The 17,372-nt window shown below is 54.9% G+C and overlaps 1 protein-coding gene across 4 annotated transcripts; it reads left to right on the top strand.

Moving 5' to 3' along the window:
* Positions 1-168: 168 nt before the first annotated feature.
* Positions 169-16,496, top strand: Mvk (mevalonate kinase). 4 transcript variants are annotated; one of them, XM_006530183.3, is made up of 12 exons: positions 169-268; positions 557-594; positions 1,293-1,384; positions 2,064-2,211; positions 6,146-6,326; positions 6,611-6,766; positions 8,270-8,373; positions 8,785-8,830; positions 11,302-11,392; positions 11,795-11,911; positions 14,800-14,953; positions 15,948-16,496. In XM_006530183.3, exons 3-12 carry the CDS (start codon positions 1,307-1,309, stop codon positions 16,094-16,096), a joined length of 1,224 nt encoding a protein of 407 aa, XP_006530246.1. In that variant the 5' UTR covers positions 169-268; positions 557-594; positions 1,293-1,306; the 3' UTR covers positions 16,097-16,496. The 4 variants fall into 4 exon arrangements, with proteins under 4 accessions (XP_006530246.1, NP_001293134.1, NP_076045.1 ...); XM_006530185.4 differs by having other exon boundaries at positions 180-268; positions 6,182-6,326; positions 15,948-16,491; NM_001306205.1 differs by lacking the exon at positions 557-594 and having other exon boundaries at positions 174-268.
* The last annotated feature ends 876 nt before the right edge of the window (positions 16,497-17,372 follow it).

Raw genomic sequence — 17,372 nt, forward strand, 5'->3', positions numbered from 1 at the left:
ATTGGCCTGGGGCACTCGCACCAGGGCGGGGCACTCCCCAGCTCTTGATTCCCATTGGATTACTTGTAGAAAGAGGCGAGGCAATTTCGGCTTGCTTGAAGTTCCCATTGGTTAATGTTTGACCCAATCTGTAAAGGAGCCCTTAGCTCCAGCTCTCTGATTGGCCTCAGGAAGACACACCCGCCTCCTTGGAACTCTCCCATCTGATATGGAGAAGACCGGGAGCTGCGGCCCGGGTTTCAGCTCACTTGGGCGCTGGCCGGGGCAGGTGAGAAGCCTGGGCTGCGGGATGGGCGGCGTGAGGACCGGGTCCCGGACACCCCGGGCCGGGCGCCGCGGTTCTCTGCCTTCGTGTCCTCGATCTGAGCGCTCGGCGACCTCAGATCGGACAGTTTCCCCTAGACTAGGGTCCCGTAGACTGGGCTACTTAGTGTGCAGTGGGGTGGCCAGTGAAGCCTTGAACCCGGGTGATTTTTGCATTATTTATAACAACGTAAAAATGCATGCACCCATAAATCCAGCAAAACCACTCTGTGACATGACTCTTGCCTTGCAGAAGTTCTTGTTTGAACGTGCAACACAGGGCGTTAACAGGTGAGTCCCGGCAGCCGCGTTTGTGATTGTGACAGGTTGGTTGTGGTCTTGAGGTCCGGGAAGGATTCTTTCTCCTGCAAGATTTTATCTAAACCTCGCGTTCCCACACGCATCAAACACATGGCCGTCCTCAGAGTAGGCAAGCAGTCCATGCCTGAGCTCATGTCAGTTTCTACTGGCAACAGCAGTGGTAATAAACTCTGGAGCTGAGAACCTGTCAGTGCCGAGTAGCTCAGTATAGTCAAGAGGCCACTTTGCCAGACAGACAGGCCTTGCTGCTGGTAGTCCTTTGAGTCAGCCTCCAGTATTGCCTCTATTATCTGATATATGGGAAACAGATTCATGGCATAAGACATTCTGGGGACGGAAGAGCTGTGGTCTGAACCCAGATTTTTTTTTTCCCATTGTCCACCTGACTGGCTCACTGCACTGTCATCCTGGAACATAGCTCTGGATGGTAGTTCTGGATGGAGTTTCTCTACATGCTCCTGGCTGTCCTGGAATTCACTCTGTAGACCAGGCTTGCCTCGTACACCCAGAGATCCACCTGCCTCTGCCTCCACAGTGCTGGGATGAAAGATGTTCACCTCCAAGCCCAGCCTTCCTGGTGTTTGTAACTAACATCTAGGGAACTTTGTTTCTCTCTCTCTCTCTCTCTCTCTCTCTCTCTCTCTCTCTCTCTCTCTCTTTCCTTGCAGAAGTCTCAGAAGCCATGTTGTCAGAAGCCCTGCTGGTGTCCGCCCCGGGGAAGGTCATCCTCCATGGAGAACACGCTGTGGTCCATGGCAAGGTAAAAAGTCCCCAGGGAGCTGGGCAGTGGTGGCGCATGCCTTTAATCCCAGTTCTGAATTTGAGACCAGCCTGGTCTACAGAGTGAGTTCCAGAACAGCCAGGGCTACACAGAGAAACCCTGTCTCGAAAAAACAAACAAACCAAAAAAAGTTCCCAGGGACTTGAACGATGGGGTACCATGTCTCTCAGACCCTGGATTGGAAGACGGTAAAAGAAAGGCCTAGGGTGTTCACTGGATGAGTATCTCCAGCCGGACGAACCTTAAGCTGGCCCCACTAAGTACAATAGCTGAGGATGGTTGATAAAACCTACAGGTTGGGTTGGAATCACCCAGGAAGTGAGTGTTGGAGGGGAAAGGGATTGAAGGGCTGGGCTTTGGACATTCCAGTGTTGAGGAATTGGAAAGATGGTCTGGTAGAAGTGTTGTGCACACGCATTATCTCATTTAACCCTCAGATCTAACCCACGGCTACGATGTGTAATCTTCTATTTTACAGGTAAAGCTGAGGCTTTTTTTTTTTTTTCCGAGACAGCGCTTCTCATTATCTTACACTCTAAGAGTTGGGATAGGGAAGGAGTGAAGGCCAGTAAATCCTGTCTCCACCTTCAGAGCATACGGTCGCTGGTCCCCAAGCCGCTCACCCTCAGGCTTACTGCTTTTGCCCTTTATTCTACAGGTCGCTCTGGCAGCGGCCTTGAACTTGAGAACTTTCCTCCTGCTGCGACCGCAGAGCAATGGGAAAGTGAGCGTCAATTTACCCAACATCGGTATTAAGCAGGTGTGGGATGTGGGCATGCTTCAGCGACTGGACACGAGCTTTCTTGGTGAGTACAAAGAGTGGGGAGCCGGGTGTAGCAAGAGGCTGGCCCCTGAAGAAAGTTGGGGGTGTGTGTGACAGGGTGGTTACTTCAGGCTGCCCGTGAAGCCTGAAGAACGATGTTCTCCTTGGACCCCCGAAAATCGGCTTCATTCATTTACTACATGATTTAATTTTGTTTGTGATACCAGGCCTCACAGAGATCTGCCTGCCTCTTTTCTCTCAAGTGCTGGGATTAAAGGCATGCACCACCACACCAACCTAGCTAGTTCATTTTAACCGTGTAGACCAGACCTGTGCCCTGAGTCTCTGTGGACTGTTTTGGGCAGATTATTCAGGTGTAAAAATATTAAGCTGTTTTATCAGTTGCCCTTCTCGTTGCTATGATAGAGGCAAGTTCAGAATGTATTTTGGTTCTCAGTTTGCACATAGTCCATCTGTCTCCTGGCAGGAGTGTAAGGTGCCTCTGTAGTCAGGAGCAGGATGGCTCTAGTCCTCCTAGTTATTCAGTCTAGAACCTCAGGGATGGGGCCACGCACATGCACAGAGTAGATCTTTCTACTTCAGTTCAACCTCTCTAGAAAGGCTCTCATAGACGGGCCTGAAGCTGTGTCTCCTAGGTGATTCTAAATCCTACCTGCATTAACTAGTGCATCCTCAGTACTCGGGCGGGGGAGGCCAGAGGGTCAGAAATTCCAGAACAGCTCCGGCTGTATGGTAAGTTCAGGGCTAGCCTGGGCTACATGAACCCACATCATATGAAACAAGATAAAGGAGACAAAAGGATTGACCGTCACAGGTGTGGAACAGCCGTGTAATGTACTTATGGAAGCCAGTGTGTAAAGGCGCAGGAAAGTCTATGGGAAGAGCCGTCAACCAACAACATTTAGTCCCTGGGGTCGATGCTGGGATGGGAAGTAGACCGAGAAAGCCGTCGAGTCTGCTTTTAGTGGAGGGTGAAGGCACTATTGTTCTTGTGTGGTTTGTTTCTGAGCAGAGGGCCTGGGTGGCTCGGTGGTGGGGTGTATCCTTACCAACCCGTGTTTATTACTGCCTAATCCAATCAATACTAAGGAAGTGTTGCTAAAATCCCTGCCCAGGGGAAACGGAACATCTCCCCCTCCGGCTCCTAACGTCCCAACGACAAATCAAGGCACAATTCCCCCAGAGTTCACTCTGGGGAGCCAAGGGGTTTGTTGGTCGTGTAAGTCAAGAGTTGGTTATTGGAGTGTGGGTGCCCCCACATAAAGGCCTCACCAGAAGGTTTGACCCAGCAGGAATGATACCGTAGTCACATAGATGGAGCCCCCCACCTCTGGTCTTCCCCAGCCTATATACCCTAACCCCCCACCCTCCAGAAGGCCACAAGCAATTAAGGCAGAGTTGCATGCAGTGTGGTAGGGAGCTGCTAGATATTTAGATGGGGGCCCTGTGACCCTCTCCACCCCTCTGTGAGGGGCACAAACAGTCAACAAGCCCAGCTTGGATAATCGTTTTTGACAAGGAGGTATAGCTGAACTCCCCAAGATGGTGGTTGCCTGGCAACACAAGGTGACAGACACCTTGCTTCAGCTTCCTCAGGAGCAATCTAGGCATTCAGGCACCAGCCCTTCATGACTGACTTCTGGGGACGGGGACTCAGGTTGCCTGAGAGATGTGAACACTGTGTCTCTGAAACAGAGCCAGGGGACAGGGGTCCTTTTGGGGTGTCAGCACTTTCCCGTGCCATTAGCCCAAGGCCCCTGTGCTGCTGCCGGTGGCATGGGAAGAGCGGTGGTTACAGCTGTCCAGGCTATTTCCCTTCCATCAGCAGGGTAGCACCTGCCCCATGGGTCACCCCAGTCTGCTGCCTCTTTGGTTCATGCCTTTCTCAGCAAGCCCAGGGCAAGCAGGAGCCCTCCAGGATACTTCCAGCCTGCTCCCAGGCCCTGCCACCAGAGATGGAGTGTCTGTGAAAGCTTCCACTTGTGGTGTGGCTCAACAGGGGAGAGCTGGGCTTGACCCCAAGTAGAGAAAGAAGGAAGGGGCTGTCTGTCTAGACTGGCTCTTTTCTAGTTATTGGGGCTTGTACTTGGGGGAGGGGACCACTTTGTTGGGTTTTTTCTCCCCCCCGGTGTCTGTGGCTCCTGGCTCTGCCCCTCACCTGTGGAGAATTGGTAGTTGTGGTGGGAAATGACTATATTTTGCAAGAAGTGCCCTGGGTGACTCCTGGGACCCCTCAGCTAAGAGCCTCTGGGACTTGCTTTCCATGGTACCAGGCACTCGTTAGGGCAGAAATGTTCCCTGGGGACCAGCAGCTGCTTTTCTAAGTCTCTGTCTAAAGCGGCAACAGCCAGGCATGGTAGCTACTGGCCAAGATCACGCAAACCCACCAGAGGGTCTGGACAGGCCCAGGGGTGGTGGCATGTGACCTGGTCAAAGGATGCTGTGGAGAACCAGCAGGATGCGTAGTGGGAGCCAGGATTCTAAGTCTGCTCCAGTAGGAGAGTGAAGGAGCCTCTCGGAGACAGGTTTTCTCCTTTTGGGATGGTGGCCCTCCCTCCACATAGTTACAGGCAAAGTGATCAGGTATCAGGCACCCCTGCTGGGCTGCAAGCCAAGTGTTGCCCCCACCAGTGGTCCCCAAAGTAGGTGAGACCATTCGTCTTCATTTTATGGCTAAGATGGTTAGGGCGAAGGGTACTACCATGTTGTCATGGATACAGAAAGGGCTTTGAAGATGCAGGTCTCTAAACTCCAAGATGGGTCTGTCTCCATCCCAGCACTCTGCAATGTTGGGGTCTCCTTGACCCTCTGGTTAGGTCCTCTGGAATCTATCATCAGTCTGTTAGGCACACATGCACTGAACGCTTAGTGGGTGGGGCCTTGAACTTTCCAAACAGCCACACCCTGCTCTGCTCCAGCTGCTGACTGGAGGCTGGGAATGATTTCTACAGGTGAGCTGGTCGGACTGGATCAGCCTCCTCTGTGTCGCAGAGCAAGGTAGCCCAGGCTCCTGTGCGGCTCTAGACAAAACCTGTGGGTGGGTGGTATATGTGGTCTGTGTTGTATGTGGTGTGTGTGTGGGGGGTATATGTCTGTGTGTGGTGTGTTGTATGTGTGGTGTGTGTATGTGGTATGTTATATGTGTGATGTGTATATATGTGTGGTGTGTTATATGTATGTGTGTTTGTGTGTGTTGTGTGTCTGTGTGGTATGTGTGGTGTGTGTGTCTTTGTGTGGTATGTGTATGTGTGGGTGTCTTTTTGTGGTATGGTGTATATATATATATGGGGTATGTGTGTTGTAGTGTGTGTTGTGTGTCTGTGTGGTATTTGTGGTGTGTGTGGTATGTGATGTGTGTGGTATATGGTGTGTTTGTCTTTTTGTGTGTTGTGTTGTATATGTATGTGGTATGTGTGTGTGATATATGGTGTGTGTGTGTGTGGTATATGGTGTGTGTGTGCTGTGTGTGTCTTTGTGTGGTGTGTTGTGTGTGGGTGTGTTGTGTGTCTGTGTTGGGAGTGCTAAGGGTGGAACCCAGGACCTGGCACTTGCTTGGGCCTGTCAACCAAGCCACATCCCCAGTTCTCTTGCTAATTGTCCTTGAGAGAGAGAAACTGCTGCCTTTGACTTGATTTTGAAGCCTTGTGCTCAGCATGTGCGCAGACTACTAGCTAAGCACTTGGTCCTGGCCAGGAGCAGTGCTGAGTCCTAGGGCCTGGTCCTCATCTTTACAAAGAACCTGAAGAGGTGCTATTGCTATCCTCTTCCCAAGGTTCAGAGACGGAAGCCACTCAGCTGAGGGCCACGTGTGCCGTGAATGGCAGCTAAGACCCACACCTGGGGCTGCCTATACCCCAAAATACAAGTGAGGGTGCACAGGGCTGGCAGGTTGGGACCCTTTCCTCCCCATGTGGATGCCGATGTGTTCCATGGTTTTACGAACATCTGCTCCACAGGCCTCTCACCCACCTGTTTGTTTGCCCGTGTGACAGAGCAAGGTGATGTCTCGGTACCCACCTTGGAGCAACTGGAGAAGCTAAAGAAGATGGGGGACCTCCCCAGAGACCGTGCAGGCAATGAAGGCATGGCTCTGCTTGCCTTTCTCTACCTGTACCTGGCAATCTGCCGGAAGCAGAGGTGTGTGCATGGTCTATAGGAGCCCGTCCCTGGGAAGCATTCCGGAGAATCCCTGTGCCTCCACAGAGCAGGGAGTCCTGTAGTTTACAGTGATCCACTTGAGGTCTGGTGCCCATTTCCTGGTCGTCAGGGTCGTCTTGAGGCCCTGACATCCAATGGGCATCACTCCCTTCAGGGTCCAGATGCTCAGTTGCCCCTCCCCCACTGTCCACGCCTGGCCCCAGGTTCCACTTGGCACTTCACACCCTTTAAGGGAGTCACTTTCTGTGCCTGGTGTATTTCAGGACACTCCCGAGCCTGGACATGGTGGTGTGGTCGGAACTTCCCCCCGGGGCAGGCTTGGGCTCCAGCGCCGCCTACTCTGTGTGTCTGGCAGCCGCCCTCCTGACTGCCTGTGAGGAGGTCTCCAACCCGCTCAAGGACGGGGTCTCCGTCAGCAGGTGAGAACTGTCCTTCACCTGCTCACTGTCCTTCCTGTGATGGAGCAGTGGGTAGCACTGGGGTCTGGAGCTCTGTTGTGCTCCTCTGAACCTCAGTTTCCCCTCTGTGTGAAGTGGGTAGATAACCCTGCCTTTCCCACAGGATTTCTCATTGTCTCTGTCTGTCTGTCTGCCTCTCTATGAGTGTGTGTGTGTGTTGCAGATTTGTGAAATCCTCACATGACACAGGAGAAAAGACCCAGAGGCAGCAGCTGTTGGGCCAGGTTTTGCATACACTCAGGAACTATGCTCCCAGTAGTCCGTTTTAGGCCACTGTCCCTGGGCATTGTACAATAGTATTCTTCCATCTCACAGTGTGCAGTCGCCTCTGGCTTCACAGGTGAGAAAGGTGAAGTTTGAGGACTGGTGTAGGGGACGGGGTCCAACCAGCACCCCATATAGCACCCAGCAGAGCACCCCAGACAGAACCCTGCACAGCACACTGCATGGTACCCTGCACAGCACCCCACACACCACCCAGCACATTACCCCTCACAGCACTCCTCACAGCACCCTACATAGCACCTCACATACCACCCAGCACGTTACCCCTCACAGCACCCTGTACAAGCACCCAGCACAAGCACCCCACACAGCACCCAGCATCCAGCACAGCACCTCATACAACACAGATGGGGTTTGACCAGCTCACAGCATCCCTCACAGCTCAGCCAATGCAAGGGGAGGGAATTTCCAGAAAGGAGCCAGACTGGGGGTGGGGGGGCAGCTTCACTTCCAAGTTCCCGAGAGTGTTTTTGACCTGGTCACACGCTGGCACTGAGCCCACCCCATTCCTCGGGAGACTCCTCGGCTTCACGGAGACCCAGAGGTGACAGGTGCCAACCAGGGAGTCACAGTAGTGGTGCGTTTATTTCTCCTGAGGTGGGATCTCAGGGTGTGGCACAGGCTGGCCTCACTGTATGCTTGCTGCCTCTGCCTCCCGAGCACACAGTTGCAGGAGCATGCCACGGCAGGACACTTGTTTCCCTCCCCCACACCTCCAGCTCCAGGGGTCCCACAGGGACGGCAGCCTCGCCTCTGCTGGCCCTTCCCGAGATGGGCCTGTCGAGGAGCTGGCACTTAGCAGCGTTGTCAACACATGACCCATGTAGACACAAGGTCTGCCTCCAGCCATAGGTGACTTAGCCTGACGAGGATGAAATGAAACATTCTATCCCTGAGGGGAGTGGGGCTCAGAGAGGTTAGGTAACAAGTCCAGAGTCTCTCAGCGAGTGAACGTGCAACACTCCCACTGCACTTTATGGGTTTCAGAGGAGAGGAAAACAAAGGTCATTGTCACCTTAGGCCGAGAGGGGCAGATTCTACTGCTCCATCTGAGTCCCTGTGCCCAGTCACAAAGCCCCCGGGTTTTGGGTAGCCCCTGCACTCGTAGCGGGTGCAGCCCACAGCTCCTTCCTTCTGCTGTCCAAGGCTACCCCAGCCCCTCACTCTCTGTGTGCTCAGGTGGCCCGAGGAAGATCTGAAGTCAATCAACAAGTGGGCCTTCGAAGGGGAGAGAGTGATCCATGGGAACCCTTCTGGTGTGGACAATGCCGTCAGCACCTGGGGTAAGTCCGTTTGCTCCTTGTCCTTCCCGGGAGTCTCGTTTGTAGGTACGCTGTCTCTCTCGGGCTTGGGGTGGGTCCAGTTAGGGGCTTCTAAGGAGAAGAACACGTTCCTGTTCCAGGTGAGGGGAAGACCTCAGGCTCTGCCTCTGGGGGGGGGGGGGGCTGGGAAATAGGAACTCCCCCAGGAAATGGCTGCTGTGGAGTTGAGCCACCGAGCCCTGGGCCTTAGCCTCACCAACACGGGCAAAGGCTGAGGATGTCAGGTGGCTCAGAAGGCTAAGGGCTGGAGGAATGGGTAGGGTGCGCCACTTAGCCTGGCATGTCCTGGGGACCACACTGATCTCATGCTGTCCCAGAATGCAAATCTGAGCCAGGCCCATGATGATGGCTACTGTCTCTCTCTCTCTCTAGGCGGAGCCCTGCGCTTCCAGCAAGGGACGATGTCTTCCTTGAAGAGGTAATTCAGGCGTCATTGCCACAGCTAACACAGTTACCCCCACATATCCAGGAAGAGCACTGTGCCTTTGTGAGATTATGAGGGGCAGGGTCCTTGTGTCCCCTCCCTGCTGTGAGGCCTGGGGCACTGTGAGGCTACCTTGTCTCTCCGTGCCAACTCTTCATCCAGATAAAGGTGAAGGTTGTGTGTGGCCATCCCTTCCCCTTGAAGCGTGGCTGATCTGCAGACCCTGGCTGTCTGTCTGTCCATTTACTTAGAAAACATTAGGTACTATATCGTCTTTTTCTGAATGACATCATGGGGCCCGGGAATGTAGACATACGTCTCAGGCTGTTTCCGGGAGATTTTGCTGGGCATGACAGTGCAGTTGGGACAGATAGGTATGGAAGCCAACTGAGGACAAAGCAAGGCTTAGGGGAGCCGGAGCCCGCAGCGGGAGACTTCAGCAAAGCTCAGAATGGAGGGCTTGGCAGCTCCCAGCCTGCTTTGTATGGCTGTGCCCCACCTGGTCAGATGTGTGGACCGAATCTTGGCCCTCCGGGGAAAGGGACAGGGATTAAATGGTGGCAAACAGGAGCACATTTGGAATTACATGTTAGGGAGGGTCACCCACGGTGGTCAGCACAGATAGGCACAGAGTCCTGGCACACTGCTCTGGCCAGCTGAGAAAATGCATTAGTAGTTCGGTGCCCCTCCCCTCCCCCGCCCCAGTCCTGCCTGTCCTTTGATGGTCTACAACTCTGCATCAGATCCTTCCTCGGGGATGCTGGCTGTCCTGTGCATCACACAGCAGCCTGGCTGGATGCCCACAGCACCCCTTAGTTGTGATGCCCCGAAATGAGCCTTGGTGAGATCGGAGGCATGGGGTTCCCTGGGGGCCTCTGATAAGGAAACGCCGAGGCCTGAATGAGTGAGTCAGGGGCTGTGAGGGGGACGCAGCCTGGGAGAATGGACTCAAGCATGAAGGTCCTGAGGCTGGCATGGAGCAGCTGGAGGAGGCCAGGGTGACTGGGTGACTGCACTGGGGTGACACAGAGTCAGGGAGCCCAGGCCCCCCAGATGACCTCAGAGCAGAGCCCTCAGTGTGACCCTGGACATGATAGGTTTCGTGAGGGCTGACAGCAGGCCCTCAGGAGAGATGTGTGTGAGCATGAAGACGTAAGCCGCAAACCACCCAACCTCCAACCCAGCCCCTCTCTGTCCACAATGCCATTCCATGCAAAGCACCGTGTTTGCGGTGTGGCTTAAGGCCCACCTTCCCAGATCACGGTCCTTTTGAGTGACAAACAGTCTTTAAAAGGTAGAGGAGCCAGTGCTCATTTTAAAAGTTTAAAAGGAAGGAAGGAAGGAAGGAAGGAAGGAAGGAAGGAAGGAAGGAAGGAAGGAAGGAAGGAAAGAAGAAACAAAGAAACAAACAAAGAAACAAGCGCTATCCTCCTGGGTGGTCATCGATGCTCACTGAGAGGATTGCCAGTGACCCCCTCCATCTGTGCTGGACCTTACAGCCTTGAACTGTAAAGAGGGTGGATGAAGGTGTGGGCCGCATGGCCTCCAACTGTCTCACAGGGGTGCGTCCAGTCCCCCACCTTCATCCCCATCCCCTCCCACAGCTCACTCAAGGGTAGTGGGTGGCAAGAAAGGGCAGCTGAAGATAGCTGCCTCCAGAGTCTACTTGGCTCAAGGGCAATCAGGATTGTACAGCACTGCCTACGGCCAAGCCTGGGATCTGCAGACTGCAGCCTCGGGAGGCTGCTCCCCTCCCTACAGCAGCAGCAGCAGGGGCCTCGGCTCCCCATGGCCATAGCAGGATTCCTGCCTGGGTTGCTGTTCTGGGCACTGTAGAATGAGCTCCTGGGTGAGTAGGGGCATCTGGTGGTGGCTGGCCTATTCGGTAGCCCTGCCTGCTTGCTCCCTCCCTCGTGGACCCACGGGAGAGCCGGCAACCCTCACTAGAAATCCAGACTCAAACTTGGTGCCCAGGACTCTGGATCGTAGAGCGTTCTCAGGTTTCTAGATTAAGGACGGACTGGAATCAACATCCCTGCAGAGAGTCCTCAGTTCCTAGAACCTTGAGATCTAGAGCTTATCTGCAGGAAGACGTTAGTCACTCGCCCTGTGCCCCGCTCCCTCATCCCCACCGAAGCCTCAGGGTTGGGCACCACTGAACCTCTGACCCTTCCTGCACTCTGTCACAGAGACTTTGAACTTATAACCCAATGAAGGGTTATGACCTACCACCTCCAGGCTCAGCATATGCTACTGTGCCCCCCAACCTTGGTCCCTGGTGGTCTTTCTCCTTCCTCAGTTCTTATATCTCATGGAGGTGACATCTTGGAGGACCTCCTTTCTCCCCTCCCAGCCCTCTAGTCCCTAGACTCAGCTGAGGTGCCCCTGTGTGCTGGCTGTGTGGCACACCCACACCTTCCTGGGCCTGGTCCCTCCACACACATACCCCCACCTTTTCTCCGCAGCCTCCCGTCTCTGCAGATCCTGCTCACCAACACCAAGGTCCCGCGGAGTACCAAGGCCCTTGTGGCTGCTGTCAGAAGCAGGCTGACCAAGGTGCTCCTGGGTGAAGGGGTGCTGCATGTACTGGGGGGACAGGGACATCTCTGGGCAGTGTATGCAGAAAGGAAGGTGCTAACTATGGCCACTGCCAGCCCAGTCAGGATGGGGACTTTGGGAACAGGCCTGTCCCTTTAGTCACACTGGCTTTGCGGTAAGGATACACATACACACACACACACACACACACACACACACACACACACACACACACACACACACACACACACACGCGCGCGCGCGCGCGCGCGCACACACACACACACAGACACATAGACTGTAGGACATCGGCAGGACAAAGGCCAGGGGGGCTTGTGTAAATGGTGCTCTGCCACTACAGCAGGGTCTGCCCTCCCCTAACCTTAGGCCTCATGGTCTGCCTGCCTTCCTTTCCCACAGTTCCCTGAGATTGTGGCCCCGCTGCTGACCTCCATTGACGCAATATCCCTGGAGTGTGAGCGCGTGCTAGGGGAGATGGTGGCAGCTCCAGTTCCGGAACAGTACCTCGTACTAGAAGTAAGCCCCCCACAGAAAGAATCTACTCACCCCTCTGCTGGCCCAAGGAGCGTCTCCCCCTGTCCTCAGTTTACCCAGGCCGGGGCCCTGAGCACATGTGTGGCCGTGAGGGCAAGCATGGAAACCTGGCACACTGAGGCCCTGCGGTAGGTGTGGGCCCTGAGGTTGAGGGGAGATGCCCACCTTCCTAGCTCCTGCACCGTGCGGACTACGGGTGTCCACTCAACAGCCACCTGGCGCTTCTGGGCAGGCAGGTCCCTGAAGATGTTCTGTGGTCCCTTAACTGTGGCCAGCACCATCAGTGGAATTCTAGTTAGCGTTTGAGCAGCCCCGCGTCTGAATTCTCTTACACTCACTGCCCACTGGTGGCCTCACTAGGGTGCCACAAGCTTATTCCAGTTCCAGGGTCTCCTGTTCCCAGTGCCCATGTGTCACCAGCTCAGACAGCCAAAGCCTCCCTCTGAGACAGACATGGGCCATCTGGTCTGGTAAGTCAGGCTGGTAGTCAAAAGCCATCTGTTGTCCTCCCTTGAAGTGCGAGGGACCCAGCAGCCCCTGGCTGTAGCAGCCGAACCTCAGCAGTCAGGAGGAGGTGCCAGCACGGTGCCCTCCAGGCGGCAGGCGTGCTTCCCCTCCGCCTGGCCTCTGGTACTGACCTGTGATACCCACTGCAGCCTCTGTCCCTCCTGGCATCCCTGTGTGCAGCCAACACCACAGCGGCCTCTCAGGGTAACGCCACTCCTGCTCCTTATAACTGTGTCTCCTCCATCTTACAGCCGCAAAAGCCGAAGTCCAAAGAGGCTAACTTCTGCTTATGTCAGCCAGCTAGGGAGTGTCAGAGCCAGGACCCAAACAAATGCGTGCATACGCCTCCACTCGGCCAATTTTACTAGTTTATGTTTTTTAATATTTTATTTATATAGGTACACCATTGCTGTCTTCAGACACACCAGAAGAGGGTATCAGATCCCATTACAGATGGTCATGAGCCACCATGTGGTTGCTGGGAATTGAACTCAGGACCTCTGTAAGGGCAGTCGGTGATTTTAACTACTGAGCCATCTCTCCAGCCCCTTATTTTTTTCTTTTTCAAGACAGGGTCACACTATGTACCCCTGGCTGGCCTGGAACTCACTGTGTAGACTAGGATAGCCCCAGACTTAGAGATCTGCTTGGGATGTGCTCCGTCACACCCAGAATCACTCCGATCTTTCCTGAGCACCTACTGTGCGCTCACCTCGAAGTCCTCAAACCTTGCTTCCCAGCTCTTGGCTCCTCCCACGTTCAGAATCACAGACCGGAGCAGGGAAGTAATAAAGATGAAAACATCTCGCACATGCCCTGTCGAGCCCCTAGAGCAAGCACCGGGAGCAGCAGGCTGATTACGCAGGGAGGGTATTTTTGGCTGCCACAGCCGCTCAAGTGCACATCGCTGCTCCCGGACAGCTTTGCATGTGAACCAGCGAGCTATTCTCTGGTGTCAGAGTCTGTCACCTGATTCTTGACAGATTTTGGATCAGAATGTGACAGGTGTCTGGAACCTGCCTTGACAACGTGACACCTGGAGCTCAGGCACACAGAGAGGCCCCTGAAGTCTCCGCATGCACGCATGCATGCAGCCCGCCGAGCTCATGAAAGGCACTCAGGGCTGCCACCAGGCCGTGTTGCCTGTCTACTCTTCTATCAGTATCCCAGCAAGTGTGCGGGCCCTCGGAAGAGCACCTGGCAGAGCTAGCTTAGCCATGGGTGGCCCTCCATACACGGCATCCTGAGCTCCAGGCTCAGAGCAGATACCCTCCATCCCACCCCACCCTCCATGCAAGAGGAAGGAAGCATCTGGAATGCCAAGGGTGCTCTAACAAGCAGGGGCACTCTGGCACTGACCCGCTACCTGGGATGGCCCCAGACAGATTTTTTTTTTTTGCCCCTGGCCCTCAGTGTTCCTTTTCTAAAATGGGATAATAGTGACATATACTGATAACAGGGTTTGCAGAGCACAGGTGTTAGGCAAAAGTCCTTCCCTTCACACAGCCGTGGGTGGTGGGGAGCAGGGGTCATGACAGACTTCATACTGTCTGCTTCCTTGGGAGGAAAGGACTGAGACGGCAGAGCCAACCCTCACCCTACCCTGCCAGAATCCCAGGCCCAGGAGGGAGGGCAGGCAGAGCCTTGCTGGGTGCTCCTCTCCAGCACATAGTGTGTACCCAGCATCCAACAAAACGCAAGCAGTGGCCGCCTTCAGCATTTACCCACATGCGCCTTGTTAGTCCTCGGCAAGCAGCAATCACTGCACATAATTGAAGAAACCTAGACAAATATTTAGCTATTTCCTCTCCACTTGTGACCTTGCTGGAGTGGCAGCCAGGTTCTTATTCCGAAAACCAGCCCGGGAGGGAGGCAGCAGTAGGGTTGGCACACCGTATATGACACTTTCTCTCTCGCAAATAGTAAGCCCTCCTCACTGGCCTTTAGCAGGAAAGGAACTGTCGTTTCCTAAGTAAGGGACGGGCGGCAATGGCTTCAAGCATAGCTTCATCCAGAGATTGAAGCCCTGGGGTTAGAGATCTTTCACGTGATCTCTGACCACATGGCAGGTGGGTAGGTGTGGTGGCTAGTGTCTGGAGCCAACTGGTTTCGGCCATTCTGGTGATGGGGACCTCTACCCCCACCCCTGTCCAGTTTGGATTATGTGCATGTCCCTTATAATCCCAAGGGCCAGGCTTGGTACTGACTTCATTGGGGGTGGGGGTGGGGTCACTTATCTAAGCCCCACAGAGAGAGCGTGAGCTGTCCCAAATCAGCAGCTGCCAGGTGGACAGGCAACCTGGGATGCGACAGAGGGCTCGCCCTGGGTGGGCCCAGGCAGGAACAGATGACCCCTCTTCTAGGAGCTGATAGACATGAACCAGCACCATCTGAATGCTCTCGGGGTGGGCCACAACTCCCTGGACCAGCTCTGCCAAGTAACGGCAGCACACGGACTGCACAGCAAGCTGACGGGCGCTGGCGGTGGCGGCTGTGGCATCACCCTCCTGAAGCCAGGTACGTGATATGCGGCCTGCTAGGTGTCTGGTTGCCAGTGTGAACTGTGGTGGAGGGTCCGCAGGAGAATCCCCTAGAGGGGGGAAGACTTGAGCTCTGCTCTGTGGCCTTGAGCAAGTGAGTTGACCTCCCTGTGTCCCTGTGGGAAAGCATGGATGATAGCAGGTAGACTACTGGACCATTGCTCCCCGCCAGGAGGAGCCTGTGGCTGAAAAGCTCATCTGCCCCGGGCTGCTTCTGCCTCCACCTGCACAAGTTTTGGAGACATCCGGGGCGGGCTCCCACCCCCTAGCTGCCACCTGACTCCTGATCACTGGGAGGAACGGATGGGCATAGAAGAGTGAAATGGCCATGCTCATTGGTCTTTGTGGGAAAGACCCACTGATAGACCTGAGGGGAGGGAGCTCCATGCTATACCAGAGCGAGAGGAATCCTTGCTGCAGGCATCCAGTGGTACCATCTGCCTCACCCACCCCTGTGCTTGCCCTCCTCCTCCTCCTCTTTCTCCTCTTCCTCTTCTTCCTCCTCCTCCCGCTATCTCCTCACTCTGTACAGCCCACCAGGGTTCCCAAAGCCCCAGGCTTCTGGCTTCAAGGACTGTGATGCCCTCCCTGCCTCCTGGAGGCCTTGTGTGGTGGCTCCTGGTCCACGGGTGATGCTTGTGAGTCAGTGCTTTAAGAGCATGCCCAGTATGCCAGGTGCTGGCCAGGTACACACGTGGGGGGGGGGCATTGTCAGCCCCATTCCTGGTAGGGAAACTGAGACCCATATGAGGATTAAGTTTGAAGCCACATTGGAAGCATGGTGTGAAGTCAAGAGGCATAGCAAAGCTGGTGACTACAGCCCATGAGGAGGGTGTAGGGCTTGGCACATGGCTCATAGGTACCACAGTGAGCCTCAGAAGCCACAAGATACACCGCAGGAGGGCCTCACTCCAGGGGTGGGAGCGTCCGCTGAGAACCATCCCCCAAGGCTGACTGCCCTCCCTCCCCAGGTCTAGAGCAAGCCACAGTGGAGGCAGCCAAGCAGGCCCTGACCAGCTGCGGGTTTGACTGCTGGGAGACCAGCATCGGCGCACCCGGAGTTTCCACACACTCAGCTGCAGCTGTAGGGGACCCTGTCCGACAAGCCCTGGGCCTCTGAGACCACCCGACACACCATCCTACCAAGAAGCCTCTAAGTATCTGGGGCTGGAGTTGGCCTGCACCTTCTAGACTCTGACCTCATCCGTGTTCTGCCGTTTCTGAAGCCAGGCAGGGATTAGTTGTGGGGTCTTCTGAGATGGCAGGCTGACACAGGAGGCCTTCGCCCTGGAGCTCCTATGGGCACATCGGCCTCACACAAACTCTCTGGCTCCTAGCCACGCACTCTTCTGTCCAGCCACGATGTCCCCTAAGGAACCACCTGGCCAGCAGCTCGTGGCTCCTGGCTCCTGGCTCTTGCCCTCTCTCGGAGATCATCAGCTGAGGCAAGGCATGCCGACTGCCTGTCTCCGTGTGGAAAAGCTGCTGTGGGGGAAATAAAAAGAAATAGTACAAACAAAGCCTTGGGCCCTGTGGGAAGGCAGGGCTAGTGCACGCTGCTCCTCAACCCTTCCAGTGCATCCGCCCTCTCCCTGGGAGTTCTCTGACTGAAGAAAGACATCTGTCTTAGTCAGGGTTTCTATTCCTGCACAAAATGTCATGACCAAGATGTAAGTTGGGGAGGAAAGGGTTTATTCGGCTTACACTTCCATACTGCTATTTATCACCAAAGGAAGTCAGGACTGGAACTCAAGCAGGTCAGAAAGCAGGAGCTGATGCAGAGGCCATGGAGGGATGTTTCTTACTGGCTTGCTTCCCCTGGCTTACTCAGCTTGCTTTCTATTGAACCCAAAACCACCAACCCAGGGGTGGTACCACCCACAAGGGGCCCTTCCCCCCTTGATCACTAATTGAGAAAATGCCCCACAGCTGGATTTCATGGAGGCATTTCCTCAAATGAAGCTCTTTTCTCTGTGATAACTCCAGCCTTGACACACAAAACCAGCCAGTACAGCATCCATCACTTTGCCGTGTAGCTCAGGGAGGGAGTTTTCCTAGGAAGCCATTGCTGCACAGGGACGCCTCCATCACAGCACAGAGTACAGCTCTCCTGGGTACCCACCAGTGTACCACAGCTCTGAAACCCGGGAAGTGAACTTACAACCTGGGGCATCCCTTCCTTGTGATGTCAGCTGGCTGGATGTACCCCTCCCCCCCATGCCTCTGCAATGGCAGGGTCCACCAAAGCCCAGTGAACTAGTTCCTCAGCCACAGAGCGGGTGGGAGCCAGGGGCCTTTGTGGAGCTGGGCCGGACTGGAGTGGACTGGGTTTCTGATGACTCCGTGTATTTGCACTCAGCCGCTAGGGGGCAGCAGGTGCCTTTCCCACCTTCCTC

This window comes from Mus musculus, chromosome 5, assembly GCF_000001635.26.
Source record: "Mus musculus strain C57BL/6J chromosome 5, GRCm38.p6 C57BL/6J".
Lineage (NCBI taxonomy): Eukaryota > Metazoa > Chordata > Mammalia > Rodentia > Muridae > Mus > Mus musculus.

Excerpts from the sequence above, each read along its gene's own strand:
- Mvk (XM_006530183.3), top strand. The coding sequence starts at position 1,307 with ATGTTGTCAGAAGCCCTGCTGGTGTCCGCCCCGGGGAAGGTCATCCTC. Across the intron at positions 6,327-6,610 it reads GCAATCTGCCGGAAGCAGAG|GACACTCCCGAGCCTGGACA; the intron begins GTGTGTGCATGG and ends GGTGTATTTCAG. Across the intron at positions 6,767-8,269 it reads GACGGGGTCTCCGTCAGCAG|GTGGCCCGAGGAAGATCTGA; the intron begins GTGAGAACTGTC and ends CTGTGTGCTCAG.